The 21,898-nt window shown below is 47.8% G+C and overlaps 1 protein-coding gene across 1 annotated transcript in view; it reads left to right on the forward strand.

Annotated features, from left to right (window-relative positions):
• Positions 1–21,898, forward strand: part of ANO2 (anoctamin 2) — a 335,951-nt gene that overhangs the window by 104,462 nt on the left and 209,591 nt on the right. The window contains exons 7-10 of the mRNA XM_045071882.1: positions 1,722–1,773; positions 14,006–14,061; positions 15,038–15,079; positions 21,769–21,833. Of these exons, the coding sequence (XP_044927817.1) occupies positions 1,722–1,773; positions 14,006–14,061; positions 15,038–15,079; positions 21,769–21,833 (215 nt within the window). The remainder of the gene's footprint in view (positions 1–1,721; positions 1,774–14,005; positions 14,062–15,037; positions 15,080–21,768; positions 21,834–21,898) is intronic.

A 21,898-nucleotide genomic window follows, 5' to 3' on the forward strand; every position in this document is an offset into this window, starting at 1 on the left:
AAGAATGTTGCACACTTCTTCATGCCCCAGTGGGAACCTGGCAGTGTGTTCCCATTGATTCCTAGGGAAGCACTTAAGCTTCTACAGGGGAGGAGTGAGGGTTCAATTTCTAGAAGGACTTCCAAGTCAGTAAGGTGATAAGGATTAAGAAAGAACAGGTGGTTAGAGGAAGCTATGGAACATTTCCAAGGCACACTGAAAACATGGCCTCGACTCTTTGCTTGCAGGTTAGGCAAGGAAACACTGCAGGTCCCTTCGGGTTGTGTTTTAGCAAGGTTTAAAATGGGCACATGATTTCTTTTATCATCCTATGGAAAAAGGCATAAACTTCCCATTTTTTTGGTTGATGCTATTATAAGCCATTTAAATCTCCCTGTGGCTTGGGTCTCATGTCTGCGGGGGAGTTATAGGGTGTTGTGGAGTTTACCAAATAATTGCAGAGTACTTATAAAATAGTACAATGCCATATAAACGCTGTTCCTAATTATTATTGCTGTTGAATTACTGCACAGTATTACAAGTGAATTAAACATTCTGGGCCCCATACTGCTGGAAGTTATTTATTTCCCACTCCCTCTAGGTCTGTGTGAATGATGATGGAGGAACACACTTCTCTCATTCAGCTCTTGTTCTAGAAGCTTCTCCCTTTCTCTAGTCCACCCCACATGGTTAAGAAGGGGGGAAAAATATTCTTCGACTTTTGTCTTGGGGTCTACTCTGCCCTGGACTTCTGTCTGAGGTCTGTGTTCACATCTATAAATGTCATCCCGAGCCCCTTCCCTGTGGGTTCCTAAGCACCCCAGCCATTTGTCCCAGAGCAGACTGCCTTGCTTGGCTCCTGTTCATAGCCTGGCTCAGGCTTGAGATCCACTGGAGTGCACCAGTGGGCCAACAGGTTTACCTGTGTCCCTGTTGCCTCTGCAGGGAGGACTCAGCAGCCCTCCCTGCCAGGTGACAGACAGTCCCCTGCAAGCCCCATGTTCAGGGCTTTGTTCAGCTGGTTTAGGCATGCCATGGCCATTGAGCTGGTTGCCTGCCCTGTGCCCCAGAAGTGCTCTGAGCCGTGGAGTCTTGAGGAAGTGTCTGACTGGGGAGACGAGATAAAGACTTGGAGAAAAACTGAAATAATAGTAACAATGAGCAAGATGTAGGTGGTCATTTTTTCGTTTACAAAGCAGGTTCAAGGTTTCTTGAAGCAGCTCTGTGAGTCAGCTCTGTTGCAGAGAAGGCCATGGACCGTCAGGGTCCACAGACAACTCGCTCAGGACCCCTTGGCTAGAAGCCAGCACTGGAACGGGATTCCGTGGCCTCCTTGTCCTGTGCTTTCCCCAGTGGGACAGGAATCAGGGCTGGTGGAGAGGACCGTCTCTTCTTCCCCTTCCCCGACAGTCTGGCCCAGGCACTTCCTTCCTGGCCCTCCAGAGGCATGTGGGTCTGGGCTCCCTGCTGTGTTTTCCTTACCTCCTGTAACTGCAGTCAATTTATAGCCTTTCTTTATTTTTTCAGGGTGGGGCGAAGGGGGGAGTGTGTGTGAGGGGCTTAGATTCTTTGTTTCCTCAAAGCACTCAAGTCTGAATGGGTTTGACAGGCCAGGCACGAGCTTGGCATATGCTTGGCTTCCCCCTCCCTGGAAGTGGGTCCAGCTGCCTGGTCCATCGCCCAACCTCGTGTGGTGACACGCATGGCCATGGCACTCACAGCCCTGCTGTTGTCCTTCTTAGGTGCACGAGATCCTAAAGCGCACAGCCTGTTCCCGAGCCAACAACACAATGGGTAAGGACCCCCTCTCCTGCCCCTGGGCTGGTGGTGGTGATGGGCTGCTCAGGGGGCCAGAGCTGTCCTTTCAGTGGCTCCCTGTGGGGGGCGGTGTTGGGCAGCAAAGAACAAAACAAACAACCTGCCCCACATAGGAGGGGAGGCTGCTTCACTCAGGGCCAGAAGTCCTTTTTGCTCTCCGGGAGCAGCAGTGCCTCATTTCTTGGGGGCAGGGTTCTCGGGTTGTAGTAACTTCTCTCAGACCTTTATCCCTGTCTCCACAGTCTCTGAAAGTTTTTCACACTCACTCAAGTGTTACTTATTTCATTTTTAAGAAGAGAGGCGGGGGCGCCTAGGTGGCTCAGTCAGTTAAGCGTCTGCCTGGGATCAAGTCCCGTGGGAGCCTGCTTCTCCCTCTCCCTCTGTCTGCCACTCCCCCTGGTTGTGCCCCTCCCCTCTCTGTGATATAAATAAATTAAAAAAAAAATAAGGCATCTCAGAGGACAGTTAGTGCAGCCTCCTCCTTTATGTGTGAAAGAAGTGGCCTCCCACAGGGTGAGTGACTTGTCCAAGGCCACATGTTAGTTGGAATGTGTGGCTCCTGAATTCAGCATTCTGGTCACCAGAATGTGGCTGTTTCTGTTCCCTTGGTGGTTTGTTTTTGAAATTTGAGGATATTAGTCTTTGCAGCAGGGGTGTCAGCATTTGGGGGCCCAGAGGACAGGCCGACTGATGTTGGCGGACTTTGCAGAAGACACACATAATGGCTGAGGTAAACATGGGAGCTTTTAAGCAAAAGCATGTGGCTTTTCCACAGGAATCACTCTGCAGGCCGAGCGCTTTCTAACGGTGTTACCATCACTCAGAATGGCTTATGAAACCTTTGAGAGAAAGTCCTTCAGAATTCGTTGTGGGGTGCCAAATCATTGGCTCTTGAGGCAGCTTTGAGTTACAGAGTCCAAAAGTCATTGAGAGGCACGTCTAGTGAATTATGTAGTCACTCAAGCCAAAGAATAATAACACTGCTAATGATAATAATGGCTAATATTGGAGAGTTTGAGTGGGGGGACTCATAAGATGCCTCACTACCAAGAGAAGGAACCAGAATGGGTTTTATATAGTGACAGGGCTTTTAGTGTAGCACAGAACTTCTCAAGAGGGTGCTATATGTATGACTTTGCTTTGACGTAATCATCTTGTTACTGAATTACAGGTAACACTCCAATTTTTAAAAGTCAGGTCTTCTGTGTGACGTTATTTGTCTGGACCATGGTGCTGATGAGGCTGGGACATGAATGAGGGAGGTAACTAATTAGCCCAGCTTGATTCCATGGAATAGACTGGAGCCCTCCCTCAGAGCAGCCGTTTGTCCTTGGTTACAAGGACAACCAGAGGAATCAAGAGATCTTAGATTTTCTCATGGCTTCTATCAGAATTCTTGAATTTGTCTCACATCTTGACCAGTTCACTCCTCAGTTCCATTAATCTGCCTTTTATCCTGCATACCACCCCCAACTGGACCAAATCTGCTCCCTCAGATATCATATGTGAACTCCTACTTCCCACAGTTCATGGCCTTTTCCTTAGTCTTCATCTTTCTTAGCCTTTTACGTCTTTCCAAACCTTCTGTACCATCCCCTGTCTTCTGAGAGTTCATATCCAGGAAGGTGCTACTGCTGTGCTAATCTGCTGCCATTCTGTTTCTGCCTCCTGGACCACACTTTCTTTGGTTCTTCTTCCTTCTTCCAGATTTTAGATGTTTTCTTCTCCATATTCCTATGGCTTCCTTACTTTCTGTCTATACAGATGACTAGCAATCATGTATTTCCTTTTTCTTTTAAGATTTATATATTTATTTGAAAGAGCATGAGAGAAAGTGCACTTGGTGGGGAGGGTGAAAGGAAGGGAGAGAATCTCAGTCAGACTCTCTGCTGAGCGCAGAGCATCCTGCGGGATAGATCCCGTGGCCCTGAGATCATGACCAGAGCCGAAACCAAGAGTCAAACTCTTAACTGACTGAGCCGTGCAGGCACCTCTGGCAACCATGAATTTCTATTTTGCCCTTTTCTCACCAGTTCCAGCCCAACATTTCCAGCTTCCAGATGGATATCTCCACTGAGATGTTCAACAGAACCTTAAAATCAATATAACAAATATCCATTTCTATTGGATTCCCTCTCTCTCCCATTTCTCTTCCCGTTGACCTGACCATCACCATCTTCTCTGTTTATACTCACACAGTTCCCTTCGCCTGAATGTCCTTACTCTATCTCCCCCATGTCCTTCCCCAGACCAGACATGGCTGTCTCACAGGTTCTTCCAATGCCCTCTCCTTGGCACTCCCACCAAACTCATTGTCTTTCTTGCTAATTGCTATGTGCATGGCTTAGACTCCCAAACAGTCCTTGAGGTGTGTCTGGATCATCTTCGATGCCCCAGTGCAGCTAGCTGTCTGCCTTGCACATTCTACTCTGTCAGTTTAGTAAGTTAATTAAACATGCCTAGCTGGTAATTGTGTCCGTGGACAAATGGCTCAACTTCTCTGCAACTCAGTTTCCTTTGATGTCAAGTGGAGATAATAACACTATCTTTCAGAGCTTTTGAGAAGATTAAGTACAGAACTGGTTTTTTTTTTTTTTAAATAAACTGGAAAATCCTGAAAAACTGAAGTTTATTTTGAGACAGTCTCTGGGTTGTTGGAAGGCCATTAGGCACCCTCTGCTTTAACACTGGAAGTTTTGTGTGTGTTTTTATTTTCCTTTGAAGATCTGAGTTTTTTGATGATGTCTCAAATCAAACATCTTAAGGATTTTGTTGCTGTTGAGTACCTTTCCAAAATTTGTTCCTTTTTTGACATCCAGAAAATATTTATTGAGCATCTTCTAGGTGTCAAATGATATTATAGAAATGGAGAGATGCTAAGATGAATTTGACCTAATTTCTAGCCTTGAGGGGCTCTTAGCCTTGCCATGCAGACAGACATGTAAATAAATAATTATGAGATAATCTGCTAGGTACAACTCTGGAGACATGTCCAGAGTGCAGAGGGAACACAGAAGTGGAAGCAATTACTTCTGTGCTTATGTCTGAGTATCAAGATAAATGGTCTAATATTCACTTTGTAGCTCAGGGGAAAGTTGGGATGTCAGTAATTCTACAAATGGGGACAGAGAGAACACATGATTTGTCCAGGATCACATACTGAATCACTATCAGAATTGGGTCTACAGCTTGGGTTTCTTTGCTCCAAATCCCATTTCCATTCCCCTTGTGATGCTGTGAACCAGAGGTGGAATTAGGTTGAGTCTTTAAAGTCTGTTACTACAGAAGCAATAGTTATCCAGCCACCAATTTATAGGCGCTTGAATTAGAAGGGAGAGCCTACCTTTTGTGGACATATATTGAACCTGAGATCCTAAACACCAAGGTAGGATCTTGGCAGGGACTTCAGCAGAGAAACATGGAGAAGTGAGTTCAAGTTCTATCTCCATTTAATTCAGTTAGGTTTTAGTAGGCTTTGAGGTGTCCATTAGCCTCAGTTTTCCTGCACTTATAAAACGATGAGTAAAATGAAGGAAAACTGAGGCTAACATATCATAAAGCCTCTTCCTTAGTGCCATTCTAATGTAAGTTAAACCTGAAGTACGCAACTCACTGTACAATACATTTTAAAATTCCCTTGTTGATTTCTGTGCTTTATGCATGGGAATGATGTAAGCAAGTGATGAATAATTTTTTTTTTAACCTAGATTCTCAGAATTATCTGACAACAGACTCGATCTCTCATGCAGATCCTCTGAAAGAACCTCAACCCCAATGTAAACAAAAAAATACAGATTTCCTTTTGCGGAGACAACTCAGCTCCCATCCATGTACCCTAAACTTCAGTGAACTCTGGTTCTTCATTTCGCAAGCCAGAAACAATAACAGAGTATTGTTGGGTTGATCTTGTGAACATGTCTGAAATGGGTACAGTTTGACTGTTTACAACCACGATTCTACTCTATGTCAACTGCATTTTGTTTTTTACCTGAATTTACTATCCCAGCCACTAAGAGGTCTTCTTAGCCCCAGTTCTGTCCATTTTTAACCCATGCCATAACATACAGCCTATATAGCTTTTTAAAATGCAAATCTGATCATTTCACTGGTCTGCTTGAAATGGTAGAATAGATCCACATTTCACTTAGATAAAATCCAAGCCCTTTAATAGTTACTTATTGTTATGGACTTGATGTTTGTGCCCCCCACAACAGATCCATTCACTGAAGCCCTAAATCCCACCGATAGTGTGTTAGTTCAACAGTAGCTGCCAATGGGTTTGTAACCATTACTGGGTTTGTAACAAGGGACATATGACTGAAATTCTCTGATTCCCAGTGGAAGAGAGCCCTGAGGCTGATTTTCAAGTTGTTTGTCTTCTGTCTAGGAAAGTCAAGTTGCCCCTAAAATCTTTGGCCAATGTACCCTCTTACTTAGAAGATCAGAAAAACTAAGGAATGTAATGACATGCAGAGGCCTCAAGATAACATGGCTCTTTGAGCCATGGGGTAAATTTTGATTTTATTGCCCTTCTCTCTGTTTTTATAGAGAAACACAAATGGCTAGATTTGAGTTGGATTCCTCCAGAGGATTGTTGCCTCATAAAAAAGAAGAGAAAAAGGGAGAACAGTGCTTGGCATTGTTTTCTAAGGTATTTTTGTTGATTCTTTAGCCCAGGAATTACCTTTAATATGGTCATTATTGCGGCCAGATTACAAAGCTTTATTCCCTTTGCCAGTGTACCCAGTTACGAAGGGAATTAGAAGATAGTGAAAATAAAGAAAGATTAGAATCGAAGATGGAAAATATATGAAAGATAATGATAATTTGGAAATACTTCCATTTATTCAGTATTATCACTTTTTTTTTCATTGTGGAAAATACATATATCTGAGTGCCTACTTTTGCGAAGCATGAAGCTGTACACAAGGTGCATGTGTGGAATTATTTATATTCCCATCTTGTTCCACAAAATTTCTGAGGTGGCTTACAAGAAAAACAATAAAACAGCATAATATAAATAAATTAAGAAATAAGAACCAGGAAAAACACAAATTAAAATAGAATGCCAAAACTAGGGGAAAAAAATAGAATACAGATATTCAAACCATAAGGCCCTGTAGTTCTGCAGTTGAGCTACGAATTTGACCTTGAACCAAAGTGAAAGGGGAATATGGGTTAGTGGTTTAGTTCTTGAGGTCCTCAGCCATGTCTTTTTATACAGAAAATTTTCTGAAATCTCTTGTACTATTCTCTGCTCTCTTATATAGGATAGATCAAGGTACCTTCTCTGTATAGATGCATATGTAACCTTTTTTTGGATGATTCAGGATCATCATTAAGAATACAAGTTTTTAAAATGTTTCCTTAATAATCATCCAAGTATTGTTAGGGTTGTTTGCCCCGCACTCTCTGATATCTTGAATTTCTGACTCTGGTAACCTCTGTCTCTGAATTCTGCTCTTTCTGTTTTGCTTTTGCTGTCAGGGAGACAGAAGAACAAACTTGTGAGAGTCTGGGGTAAAGAGAGAGAGAGAGAGCAAATGCACTGAGGGAGGGTCTACGGGATTCTGCTGTGGTGAGGGTCCGCAACATTAGGGAATGGGTTTTTGAGATCTACGTACTTTTTCTTTCTTCTGGGTTCTCTGTGGTGAGGACAGATAAGCAGATAAGAGATCCCTGAACACATAAGGTATTACTATGACCAGAACTATAAGGACCCATTGCACAAGTACGCTTCTACACTCACTTCTTGTGTGATCCTTGAAACCACCACACAGAGTAGGGTCAGCAGAGGTTAACCAATTTCAGGGCAGAGGGATGAACAGGCTGCTTAAGATCAGAAATTTAGAGACAGATTTAAACCCCAGGTATCCTGTCTCTTTAAATTAATTAATAAAATAAAATAAAATAAAATAATAAATAGATGAGGCTTTCGGGGAAAGATTTCCCAGAGAGGTGGAAGCTGAGGTCTTCCTGGTATAACATTCATTCACTTATTCAGTGGGTATTTACTGAGTACCTACTATGTGTCCTTCCTGCTCTAGAACTAAGGGATAGAGTAGTGAATCAGCCAGACACAACACACAGCAATCCCTGCTCTTGTGGGGCTACATTAGCATTTGAGGAGAAGAGGTAATAAGGTGCTACATGGCTGTGTGGCCAGAGAGACACATACAAGGAGAGCAAATAAGACAGAAGACATGATGGGAGCCTCTCCAGAGAATCACGGTCCCAACGGGAACAAATGACATGATCAAAGTAGGATAATTTAAGGTGGGAATTGAGACACCATTTCCAAAGGTGGGGACAGGGAGTTGGGAATGCCTGGAATGAGCAGCAGTAAAGCTCTTCCTTGCTGTAGATCCATGAGGTGAGAGAGAGGTTACTGGAACATGGATGAACAGAGCAGGGTAGAGGAAACCCATGGAAAGAAGCAGGTGGCTGTTCAAGGAGGAGGTCAGAGGGTCCCATCTCCCTCTGACTGCTAAACCCAGTAGAAAGCCAGAGAACAAGGGAGCCCATTCATGTCAGATAGAGAAGGGGAGAGAGTGTATCTAGAAGGGGCCAAAAGAAGATAGGCACACACCCGAAAAGGCTGAGAAGCAGGTGGCATTTCAGCTTTGGGATGAACAAATTGAGAACCGTAGGTCAAGTCAACGCCCCTCTCTGGGCCCATTTCTTTCTTCTCTTGTACCATAAAGAGGGACCCCTCAGTGTGCTCGAAGCTTCTAATTCCAGCTCCAGCATTTCATAAACTTGGATTCAAAGGAGCAACATAGTCTCCTTTCCATAAGAACCAGCTAGGCTGAGAGAAGGGACTGGATTTCCTATAAATTCACGGCGAGCAGGTCCCTGGGCCATAGCCAGGACTTGAATTGCACAATGTTTGTGGATCTCAAAGACCATGGGAGTAGACAGTGGAAGGGAAGGTGAGGATTCAGGACTGCTGGCCAGGGTGGCTGGGAGCAAAGATGCACTCCTGCCTTGCTCCCTCTCCCGTGGTGACATTGCTCAGGTACGGTGTGCTCCGTGGGTATCTGAGTCCCCTGGTGCATCTCTGAAAGCCCCGGCTCCCTGGGCCCCACACCGTATGTGCTGGATCAGAATCTGCAGGGGCAGGGTGCCAGGGGCTACAGTTTTAACAGGCTATCCAGAGGACTCTTAGGAACTTTAAAGTTAGATAAAGCTGATTATGGGCAGGCAGACTCCGCCCTCTTGGCCTACTGACATCTGGGAATGGAAAGAATGGTGCAGCGTGCTCTGTCCTCTGGGGATTTGGCCATTGGTTTTCTGAAGTATCCAAAGATAACCAAGGTGTCTCTGTGAAGAGCTTGATTGTTGCTAGGACTTTGCTAACATTTGTCATGTGGGCATTTAGTTCGTTTAGTCCAGTCTCTTTTTGTCCTAGCCAACAGTAGGGCCCCGTGGACTCTCTTTGTCCTCCCTGCACCCCTCTGGTGGAAGGATGTGCAGGAGGGTAAAAGCAAGCATAAGAAGGCAAAGAAAGGGTTACTGACCATCAAAAAGTTTGGGTGTATTGGCATTGGCTGATGGTCTAACTTGTAATTGGGAAGATTTCTTCTGTAACCCAACCTTTTCCCTCTTATTTACCCTGGAAGTGAGGGATTAAAACTAAGGCACATATGGTGTTCAGAGACCAGATATATTTGTGAGTTTGGGTTCTGCATGGTGGTGGTAGTGTGTGAACAGTCTTGGCCCAGTAAAACTTGGCCTGCCCCCATGATGCCTCCTTAGTCAATGTAATCTAAAATCAACTCTCAGGGTCCTGCAAATTCACCTTATCATGGAATGCCTTTCTAAAAATGGAAGTGTAATTAACATACAGTTTTATATTAGTTTCAGGTGTCCAACATCATGATTCAATGATTCTGTACATTGTCCAGTGCCCACCACGATAAGTACATACAACATTATTGCAATATCATTGCCTATAAGCCTTTAAAGTGCACTTCACTGTGGAAAGAAATCCAAGCCCCCTTGACCACGTCAGAGGGAGAGAGACACCTTTTCTACTTCTTTCGTATGGAAGTTATTGCTTCATCTTCATGGACAGAAAACTACAGATTGATGGAACTACACTTTCATAGACACTTCGGTGTCAGAGCATTTAAACAAATGTATGCTTCGGGCATCTCTCCTCCCCACTCAGAAGACGATGTCTTAATTATTTTGACCGAAGCCAGACTGTGTTGTGTGTTGTAAACATCTGGTTTATCATTCATCCAACTGAACTGGTTTATATTTTGTTAGAAGAAAAGGCTCGGGATTAAAGGCATTTAAGTAATTAAGCACACGTCAAGACAATTTGGTGATGGGTAAATATAGTCTCTGTTAAATGCACCGTCTGGGACCTCTGGTTTAGATTTACGTCCGGCTGGAGCACGGGATGAAAGCAGAATGCCGGGTGGACTGGGCCCTGTTCTGGGGGGGGGAATCAAAACCAAATGGGTTTTCAAGAGTTCACCACTCCTCTAAGTACCTGTCCCACTGGATGAAAGTTTCCTTTGAGTTTGACCTGGAGGGACCAGAGCTGCGGTCCCTGTCACCCAGCAGCTCTTGTAGATTTAATGAGGCTCTCTTTGGGAGGCCGACCGTAAACCATGCTTTGGTTGATCCTTTGTGTCCTGGAAACCAGAGATGTCTTGGAAAGCTAAATGCTAGGCCTCGGGTTTTGTGTTCTGAGTGTGTGTTTTCAGGTCCGGGCCTGGCGCCTGAGCCCACCTGCTCTGTTCCTTGACCCTGACCCTCTGGGTGCCAAGGAACCGTGTTGCCAGGCCTGGCCAAGTCAGGTTGTAGAGCTGTGGTTAGCACTGGGCAGAGGAGAAGCATGAGCCTTTTCTTTTAGGGATTATAGTTCTAAGAGCAAGAGGTGTGAAGATCTAGTGACTTAAAGGGACCGGAGGGATCAGTGAGATGTTTCTCACTAATGTGAGATGTCTGAGCTGAGACACTGCTTCTGTTTGCAGGGAGAGGGAAAGGACAGTGTCCTCTGTGCTTTCTCCTTCTTCCTAGCTCCCCTTCTGGGGGCAGCGGGATGAGAGGTCGGGTCTTTCTCTCTCCCTGGGTCTAGAGCAGAGAGGAAAGACTAGATGTGATCTTGAAGAAGAAAGCTTGGCCATTATGGCCAGATGGATGGGGCATGATGGAACCAATTAGCTCATTTTTGCTGAAAAGAAAGGAAAAAATTCAGAATTTCAGTTTTCAAAGCAGAGACTCTTATTTAAAAAAAAAACGTTTGATTATTTTCTTCTTCTTTCAAACTGATTTCCATGCTTGTTTGGGGGTAGGATGTTGGTTTCTGAAGTCTGTGGGTGACCCAGGAGGCCAGAGCAATTCCCATTCTTGGGTGAAGTTGTAGATGAATAGTTATTTTCAACTCTCCTCCCCCCTTCTCGGTTACTCCCCCTTTTATGTGCTGTTCCCTCCCTCTAAACAGCCAGTGATTGAGAGCACCCATATGATGCCATCTGGAAAAAAGGAGGCATCCAACCCTGGAGGACAGGGGCACATTCCCTCACTGCATTTTGGGGCTCTGCTTATCTGGGTTGGGACAACTTGGGTTTGAGGATCTGAATTGTGTTGGCCCCAAGACCAAGAACCGTTGTTGTGCTTCTTCTCTAGGAAACAGACTAATCAACCCGAGTTCAAAGGTTCTTCATCAGCAGTGGTTGCCATAGAAAATTGGGGGAGTGAGGAAGATGGGTGCCTGGGGAAAATGGGAAGAGATTGTACAGTAATATTAGCCATGGGGCCGGTTGCTCTCATCAGCCTTTAGGCCTTCTGTGTGTTCCCAGCAGTGAACTAACTGCCACGAGAGATACATTTGAGGGGGGAATGGGAACCTTGTGAGCCTTCAGGGGACACACAAAACAATGGGCAGACAACATCCAACAAGGGAAGTGAGTTGTTCTAGGCACGTGGTACGCAGGAAGCTTTATTTGAGATGCAAGGTGGAGTGTTTTAGACCTCCAGTGATCTGTGATCCTTCTGAGGATCTGGCAGCAGGACCCATGAATTCAGGTTGTCAGCTTATGCTGTCAGGTGCTCAGCTACTATGCTCAGAGCCTCGCAAAACCAAGAATTCCATACCCGTTTAACTTTTTCCCCCATGGAGTTTGGGAACTGTCTTCAGGGTACACGCTGCTGCTGTGGCTACCACGGCTGTGAGTGCAGGGATTGGGGGAATAGTGCGCAGGGTACAGTCTGGGTTAGAGCTTGCACCGCCTGTGGTGCTTCAGCCTCTGTCCTCATCGACAGCCCTTTTGTAGCTTCGAGCCACCCCCACCCCCTCTCCTGACTTTGGACCCCTCCCCTTGGTTATTGTAGGGTGGCTTCACATTGCTGTGGTTACGGATCTTGAACTGATTAATGATGTTCAGAGTGAAATTGTAGTCTTGTGAGTAAGACAGATCTGCAACTCATTCAGCCCCTGGGCTCCCTTCCCCCATCCACACTCCCTTTACCCACCCCCTGCTCTCCCCGCCCCCCACCTCCCACAGTTATTTCAGATGGTATAGGTTCATGCCAAGGAGGAAACTTAAAATAGGGAAAGAACTTGGCCCTTGGCGATGCTGCCGCTCCCAGCTCCCTGGCAGAGTGGTCCCTTCTGAGAGCGCCCCCTGCAGTCTGCCGAGGGCCTCTGCATCCACCTGGGGCCCATGGCCGGTCTTGCTGGCATCCCATGACCCTAGAAATGAGGCGAAGAGGGGCTGGGTTTGAGGAGAGAGGGTTGTTTGAGAGCCTCTGTGGTCTCTGAGTATGTGGGTGGGGTATCACTTGGGAAGGGGAGGTGGAAAATGTTGTCTAGATTGTTATCCGTCCTTGTCGTTTATCCAGAGCTGTGCAAATACAGATTACTTAGCATTAGTATGGGATACATGTTTCCCTGCAAACCTAATTTGCTTTCTTCTCATCTCACGACTGTCTGCAGTCTCTCTGGAAAGAATGGTTCAGGGCAGAAAGTGTGTTTGAGGCAAGGGGAGTCACTGAGTTCCAGAGCTCCCCCCTCCTCCTCCCTCTCCGTGATTACATGTGCATCCTTGCATGGTAGGGACCATGGTAGTGGGGGTTGGCGGGATATAATGTCTCCCATATGGGAACTGGTGACCCAGGACAGACTACCCTGAGTCAGGACGTACACTTTTACAGTCTCTAAATAAAGCCGTGAATGAAACAAGTAAACAACACTGCCTCCGTGCTGGGCGGAAGGTTCTCCGTTGTGACTATGCAGGAGTTAACGGGAGGGAGTCATTGACTCATTTAACATATATCCAGTAGGGTCTGCTCTGTGCACATCGTGTGAAATACTGTTGGGATTAAAACATGAAACTCTTGTGTGGTTTTCAGACTTTGTGGCCTCGAGAACTCTTTGCATTTTTAAAAATTATTGAGAGTATCCAAAGGACTTTGGTTTATTAGGTGGGTTATATCAGTCAATATTTATTGTATTGGAAGTTAACCCTGAGAAAATTTTAAAACACAAGGGTCCATAAGCACATACTCTATTAGCCGTTGGGGGTGGGTGATGCTATCCCATTCACAAAACGCCACTCTGTACTCAGGAAAGAATAGGAGGGAAAAAGCAAATAATGTCCTAGTGCTATTATAAAATTAGTTTTGACCTTGTGAACTGCCTGAAAGGGGTCATGGGGATGCCCAGGGCTCCCCAGACCACATTTTGAGAACCACTGCCCTGCGCCACCCTACCTTAGGCAACTAATGGTCTAGGCAGACCAGCCATGGGCAGGGATAAACACTGCTCCTGGAATGAACAGGAAGGCACCAGAAATGATTCTAAGAATGTGCTGTGGGATGCTCTGATGTAATTTTATTGATCTTAATGACAATAATCTATAGGATCATTCCTGCACTGTCACGGAACATAGGTGGTATCACTGGACAGTCGTGGTGCTGGTGATAGAGTGTCTGTGGTGTCCTGGGGGCGTGAAGGCAGAGGCACATGAGGTTAGAGAGCACATTTCATTCTGGGCCATAACTTTGTATTTGGGAAATACAAATATCATTCTTGTGCTGAGAACTAAAGCTTCACAGAAACTTCTAGACTGGGGATGACGAGGAGCCTCAGCTGGGGAGGTGGTGGGGGATAATGTTTCCTGATGGACAGAGGTTAAGTTGAGAAACCCCTGCCCTACAGTTACCTTTTTCATCTTCCCTCCTTCCACAGGCATTAACTCTCTGATAGCAAACAATATCTATGAGGCTGCCTACCCTCTCCATGACGTGAGTATCCTTTCCACTGTGTGCTCCCCACAGTCTTCAAACAATTGTGTGCCTCAGGTGACACCGTGGCTGAAGGCATCCCAGGCGGGGCCGAAGGGAGTCACGCCGCTCAAATACCTGGGCTGATTCTGGCCTCCTCAGAGGGAGACAACTGTCTCTCCCGGCATTGCCCCCGTGGCAAGCTGGTTTGGATACGAGTGTTCCCCATGCTCCCTGCGGTGGTTTTGGGAGGTGGTGTGAGAAGACTGACGAGGCATGCAAGTGTCTGAAGGGAGGAGGAAGTGGTGAAATCTCTCAAAATCCTTTATACTCTTGTTTGGTTAAGCAGAGAAGACAGAGAGACTGTAAGGAAAGCTTTCCTTGATGGGGGATTGTGTTAGAAACATCCCTGTGTTAGAAACAGGGCAGTGACATTCTTCAGGATGCTTCATGAAGAACTTAACTGGCCCATGGATGAGATGCCCTCATAGTGGCTTTGGCCCCTGGCTGGTCACTTCCTTTGCGTGGGTCACACGGTTATGCCACATGAGGCCGCTGGGGCAGGGGGTGCTCCCTGAGTGTCCGAAGGAGTTTCCAGATGACAGTCTCTCCCCACTGATGGCTTTGCTGTGGGCAGATAGGATGTCTGGTGCTGCCACTTGTGGACAGGGGTGGGGGGAGTGTGCTGTGGCCCAGGGTGATGTCGGACGGTCTGCTGGGTGCGTGCCCTCCATTGCCTTTGCTCTGAGGAGGCACAGGCTGATTGCGGATGCAATGGAGGGGGTCATCTTTGTGTGAGAGGCTGTCCACAGGAAACACTGCACGCGTTGCTGCCTAACAACACGGAATATTGGCTCCGTACCATGGCATGCTTTTGACTTTCCTCAAAAGGGGAATGAGAGAAAGGGATGACGCCAGAGAATAGAAAAGAAGATCCTTGCTCTGGCTTTGAGAATTCCCTTGGCTTTATGCAGCAGCACTCCTTTCTCTGTTACAGGGTGAATACGACAGCCCAGGGGACGACACGAATGATAGGAAGGTAAGCTGGCCCACGGCCGCACACAGCACTGGGGCACAGGGGACTGTGGGTGGGTGTGGGACTAGCTCCAAATGTCCTGAAAGTTCTGTTTACCTGCTTACGTATTTTCCAGCAGTTCTTCAAAGCTCCTTGGCCTCCAGGGGTTGGAAATGTGGGGGCCACTTCTGGTCACGGACATGACAGTGTGTGTGTGGGGGGTTGCTGTGGACATTTAGTGCCTGGATGGCCAGCACTGCTCACCATTCTGAGGTCTCCAGCTGTCCTACCCCCAGTGACCAGGGGGCCGCAACTGAGAAACACTGAGAGTCCAAATCCTGTCATTTCTAGGTGGGGAGACTGAGACACAGAAAGAGTGAGCACCTTGCCCATAGTGACACTGCCACCGTGAACAGAGAGGAGACTTGGGACGCTTCTGACTTCCAAAGCCAGTGTCCCTGTTAAAAACATATTATTATCCATGCCGTTGTGGTTTTTTCTCAGGGTAGGGGGGATGATCTTTAACTTATTCTTCTTACCCTTGAGGCAGACAAGTGGGCTTTAGAAACCTGAGGGAGAGGGAGGCTCAGTATGCTCTGGGCTGCTGGGAATCCGAGGTTACAGTTAGTGAGGGAACAGTCCCTTTGGAAGGACCCCTCCTGTGCCAAATGTCCTGAAAGTTCTGTTTACCTGCTTACGTATTTTCCAGCAGTTCTTCACAGCTCCTTCACGGCACCTGCTCTTACCTCTGTCTCCTGGCTCACCACCCAGACCCCGGTTCTTCTGCATGGGTGCACCACCCTCCCCCGCCATGACATGGCACTCTAAGCATCACCTGCCTCTTTAGTGGGGACTGCCTCATCTGGCTGTCAACCCCTTCATGCCCTTCTCCCACCCAGCTTCCCCCAGCCATCAGCAACTCTGGCAAGCAGAGGAGGGAGAGCAGGGGCGGGAGGGCTGAGGAATTGAAGCCCGAGGAGATCCCCCCCCACCCCTACTCTGTTGTCTGGAAAATTATTCATCCCCCAAGTTGCCTTTTGAGCAGCCTCCTTTTTATCCTGCCCATTAGTCCCTGTTATGAAGTGTTAAGTATTAAAAACATAAAAGGTCTTTTCCAGAAATACTGCTGTGATTGCTTACACATGTCCCCTCTCTGCCTGCCCAGGGAATCTGCTGTAGTACTGCCATGTCTTAACCTCATCTGTTTTCTATCTGATGCTAATCGTCTCGGTGTTTAATTTCCTGAAAAGTCCCGGATCAGAGTTAAAGGAAAAGGAGGAAGCGTTTCTCCTCACATCTCACCTAGCTCACCCCAACCGTTTTCTGTCCTCCCGCTCTCTCATTTCACGTTCCTCCCCTTTAAAGGGTGATCACCACTGCTGCCCACCTAAGAGTCCTCCTGCTGAGTGGGTGGTGACCCCAGCCCAGCAAGGTGGAGCACTTTACAGGAACATTCCAGAGACCAGGAACACACAATAACTCTGGGGAGAAATCAGCCAGGCCTCTGTTATCTGCACGGAGGCAGAGAGAAGCAAATTGTAGACCATCTGAAATAGATGTTTATTTGTCTTTCGAACGATGTTGTGTTATTGTTAACAACACAATCTTGTAACGGAAATTTTCCCTTCCAGGAAATGTTTTGTGTAGGCCCATAGAGTTATTTCCAGTGCACAGCTGAACTGGCAGGATGGGTAGACGTTGGGGGGCAGGGACAGAGCAGCTTGGAAGGAGCTGTACCTTGGTGGCTATTTCCCAGAGTTGATATCAAAAGGCAGATAGATGTCTTTAAAAGACAGGAGGCTCTTTCCTGGTGGCTTTGCCTTCAGCTTGCTGGCCAGTCCTTATTTTCCTCTGCCAGGGTCATGGTTAGGGAAATAGGCTTTCCTGGGATGGGGAGAGAGGGGATCCATGAGAGAGGGGAAATTCCCTCCCCGTTCCACCTCGTCCATTTGGGTTGGAAAACTGATTCCCAGCAAGGTGAGGAGATGGTTCCAATGGCCGTAAACAGTTGTCAAGTCAGGATGAAAACCCTGGCATCCACAGCCCTAGCCAGCCCTGTATAGCCAGCTCCTGAGCATCTCGGGTATGGCAAGGGGAATTCTCAGCGCAGTGCTGGCTTGTTCCTGCAGTTTTAGTATATGGGTGGGGCCCAAGAGGATCCACGTGAAGAAATAATCCAAACCTCCGAATACGTGCAGCATATTGATCTGTTTTAATTGCATTATAATAGTCTAGTGTTCTTGGAGAGGACTGCAAACAGATTTTGGTTGGGTGCCAGGGAGAGTCCTCGCATCTGTTGCTGCAGGGTGTGGAGAAGGGTCAGGAGCTGCAGTGGCATTGCTTCTCTGGGGGCCCGTAGAGGCGACTTGCAAGGGCATCCCAAGTTGCCCATCATGCCGGTACCTACATGTCCTCCTTTACTCTTCCCTGCAATTTGTGCCTGTCTCCCTGATCTCCTGGAGGCCAGGCTCCTCCTGGGCAGATCCCAGGAAAGCCCGGGGGCCCCTGAGAATGCAGTCTTCTTCCCTTCCAGCCTGCCTAGTGCATTTGTACGGTCTGGATGACTCAGCTTCAGCTAGGGGCTGGAAGTCTCTCTCTCCCCATTCCTGGAGGGTAATTAGCAAGACGCACCCTGCCTCTGGAGAGCAGGGGTTTTCCGCCTTTCTAGAAAGCACAGCAGCAGGAAGAGGGAGCAGCATGGGTTTGGATGGGTCTCCCCTCGCTGCCTGTAGCTACCTAAATCCACATGAGCCAGACCTGCCTGGTTTTCTCAAGCATTGCAGGGAAGTGACCGTAAGCATCTTCGGAGGGCTGCCTGAGCCCCGCCCCTCCCTGAAGCTTCCTCACCCACGTACAGGGGACCCGAAGGCCCACGACTGGACTGTGCTTCTCTTTAGCAGTGTTGAAACCCGGGCCTTGGGTTTTCCAGCTTCTGCAGATGATTGTCTTCTCTAGTGGATGGTTATAAAGTGACCCCACAAAAAGGTGTGTGAAGAAAGTTCTGTTTTTGTGACCAGAAACGTACTTTGGTCCTGGGTTGTCCCCTCTTGCCCCATTTTGCTAATGGAGGAAGCCTAGAGAGTTGAAGGGACTTGCCAACAATTCGAACAGGTCATTACAGGATTTGAGAGTAGAATTCCTTTCTTTCCCATTCAGTTCACCCTGTCCAGTCACTAGCCGTCCATCGGCGGCATCTTTCTTCCTGTTGGGGTCTGGCTCTCTGAGGAGCCTGAGGCCTTTGAGAGAGCCAGGAGTCACAAGCATCTTGCCATTCTCTGGCATTGTGAATGGTTTTCACAGTTGGGCTCCTTTATGGTTTCATGAAATACTTAAACCCACTGACCCACTGTCAAATGTGATCCCCAGGGAGCCGACTGGCTGCTTGAATGCTCTGATCCATCAGGCAGGGTGGTCCCCGTAGAGGTTTGGGGTAGGGCTGACATGTCTAGAATTACATCCAGGGCCTCTGATATAAGGGACTGTCCATGGAGAGGGAGCTGCAGACCTTCCCTAATCTATTCACAGGCATGGCCAGTCGTGAAGAGGACACTGGTATAGCTCTGAGGGAGAAAGTGGGTTTGCTAAAAGCGGCATTAGGAGGCTGTAGACACTGCCCATTTCAAGGGATTGTTCTAAGACACTGTGGATGTCTTCCTGCATTTTACTCCACCATACTCATCCCCCTGGGGCAGAGACTCCAGAGCACGCCGCCTTCTACCATGACTGCTAGTCTTTTCTGGGACCCTGTGGTCTGGGCTTTAGTGTGACCCCCTTGGTTTCTGAGTATGTGCAAGTGAACATTTCATAGAGATGGGGAAGGGTCTACGGTGCTGCACACCCCGGCAGGGAGGCGTGAGCCAGCCTGGGAATAGCCACATGGGCATTCAGCCCTAACAGCTGTGACACTCCCAGGTCTGGTGCTCTGTGGCTGTAGGTCCCTTGCAGGGCTACCGTGGGATGTCCTTGGTGCCCATCCAGCCCATCTGCCCCAGGCTCACTCAGCTCTCTTGGCTCACCCCTCATCCACAGCCAAAGACTGAATCCAGCTTCGTGCTCAGAAGGCAGCACACTGAGAAAGGGTGTTTCTTATAGCATGCCCAGGATCTCACTCAGGGTAAGGCCAGCGAGGGTGGCTTTCAGTTTGAGCCTGTGCCACCGTGCCATACTGGTTCTCGGGGATATCTTTTGTCTCTCCCTCCAGGGGAGTGGCAGATCGGAGCTCACAGGCTTAGCTTTTGGCTTGATCCATGACTTAGAGAGGGAGGAATCTGCTCCAGAGGTCAGAGCCTGTGAGGCAGGCAGTGACGAGCCACAGCCCTCAGGGGAGTCCTTGCCCATACCTCCTGACGCACGCTGGCCTCCCTCTGGGCCACAAATGATGTCACTGTGACTGCCAGGTGCTAGGGAGGGCAGGGCTTGCACCAAGGGAGGGAATAAAGACCCAGGGCAGTAGAAGCACCTGAGGTGAAGGGGAGGAGACGATCTAATGAGAACAGTAAGATTCAGTTAGGAGCCGCCTGTCTGGAAGGAGTGGCCTCCGAACTCGTGGATTCACATCCTGACCCACCAGTCAGGCTCAGAGGGACCCCTTTATGTCTGGTTTCCTCCTTCACAGGTGGTGCTAAGTGTGGCTGCCTGTCTGTGTCTGTATATTTTCGGGTTCGGTGTCGCCATTGCTGTGAGATACTATGACAATAAAAGTCTAAACCCATTAAATAGAAATGCCAGTTCTTATGTCAGTTTGTGAAAAAAATCTTGTCTTTACAGGGTCTGAGGTGAAAAGGATGACCTCCTGCTGTTCAACTAGCTATCCAAAATACCTGGTTAGGGCAGGTTCTCCTGGTCAGAATGCCTTGTGACTTCTGTGTGCTGGGTGAGGGGACTAGAGAACATGACAAGATAGCCAGTGTCTTGCAGACTTGTCAATTCTAGACCTATAATTTGATTACATGCTAATGTCTCAGTGTGGATGTCTAATTACTTCATTTACTTGTGGATAATCTGTGAAGCCTGCCGGCTAAGTGTTTGAAACTGAAATGCCATTTGCTCCCGTGGTGACACCTAGGTTTTGTCCACGTGCTAGTTCTGCTAAAGTTGCCGTTCAGATATCACAAGATGGCACACCTTTGTGTGTAGGTGCATCATTTCCTCCTGTAACTTCTAGAATGTGTTCCACTCAGGCGTTGCCCCCACACATCCATTGAAACCACTCTTATCAAGGTCATGAGTGACTTTAAAGTCACCAAACCTGTATGTCGCTTCTTCATTCTCACCTGAACTGGTCTGTCAGCAGTGTTTGACACAGCGGGACATTGTTTTCTTTTTGAGACCAGCGGTCTCTTTGCTTCTGGTGCACCACACCTTTCTAGCCCTGGACATCCCTGGCGGCTCTTGTGTCTCCTTTGCTGCCCCTCATCTCCTCCGCCTCTGAAGGTCGCCACGCCAGGTCCCAGTTGTCACACCTCTTCTTTATCTACTTCTTCTCCCTTGTTGGTTGCATCCATAGCTCAATGACCTTATAAATCATCTCCCATCAGACACCTCCCAAATTTTCATCTTCTTGTACATTTAGGAGGTCGACACGCCTTTGAAATTTAGACACTTGCATCCGGTTGCATACTCAGCCCCACGGGGCTGCCTACAGAGCACCTCAAATGAGTGCACCCCGAAGTGAACTCCTGGTCCTGTCCTTCCCCACCTGCCCTTCCACAGCACACGCCGTCACCGCCTCCATGGGGAAGGCCACCTTCATGTCTCCTAGACCACTACAGAGACCCCTGCTCCTATGGTTGCTCTCAGTCTCTTCTCCACAAGGCGGCTGGCGTGAGCGATAGGCGGTCCAAGCTGGGTGGTCTCTCCCCACTGCTGCACAGCTCCCCCCGGCTTCCTGCAGAGTGCAAAGATTTTAGCGTGACCCTCAAACCCCCAAGTGAGCTCCCACCTCAGTACCTTCTGAGGCTATCTCTGCCTATTCGCCTCACGCTCATGCTGCCCAGGCCACACAGCTTCCCTGTTTCCCCCAGGACATACAACATGCACTTTTTCTCAGGGCCTTTGCATGGGAAGGGTGTTCTTCTGCCGGGTGTATTCCCTCATTTCCCTCAGGTTTCAGCTCAGCTGTCACCTCAGAGAGACCTTCCCTTGCCATCTGTCTGAAATAGCACCCTTCCCTACTCCCCTGCCCTTCGTGTTCTGCTCCCTTGCCTTGATTTAGCTTTCTGTGTTGCATTTATAAATCCTGTATGTTGACGTGTTTCTATCTGTTTCCACATGTCAGGGTGTAAGCTCTACGGCAGCAATGACTCTTGTTTACAGTGCTCTCCAGTGTCTGGCACTTAGTAGATGCTCAAGAAACACTTGTTTCATGAAGGAGTGAGGGAACATAGCAGGCTCATTTTGCTGGACTAAACCAGGTGAAGGAGTGAAGAAGGTGGGGTTATGATTGGCAGGTGCAGCAGAGTCTGTCCTGGAGTGTGAGGAAGGTCACCTTTAGTACATGGGGAAGGGCAGTCAGCCTCTATAGCCTCCCACCATTGGAGACCCTCCTTATGGATGTCTTGGGAGAATTTTCCTAGAAGCTGGGCTTTGGGGACTCAGTTTTGACTTGCTAGGGTGGTTGTGGGGGATAAAATTCTGATTTGCTAAGGTGAACAAAAAGAAAGGTGAATGGTCTCCCCCATTACCCCTAATCTGTTTCCCTTTTCTTTTTTTAGCTGCTGTATCAAGAATGGGCACGCTACGGAGTGTTCTATAAGTTTCAACCTATTGACCTCATCAGGTAAAATGTGAGGGGCACTCTTGGGAGGAATGTAGAGCTGCAAATGCTGAAACATACCCGTCAAC

Source organism: Mustela putorius, unplaced genomic scaffold, assembly GCF_011764305.1.
Source record: "Mustela putorius furo isolate JIRA1106 unplaced genomic scaffold, ASM1176430v1.1 tig00003988_pilon_pilon_pilon, whole genome shotgun sequence".
Taxonomy (NCBI): Eukaryota; Metazoa; Chordata; class Mammalia; order Carnivora; family Mustelidae; genus Mustela; species Mustela putorius.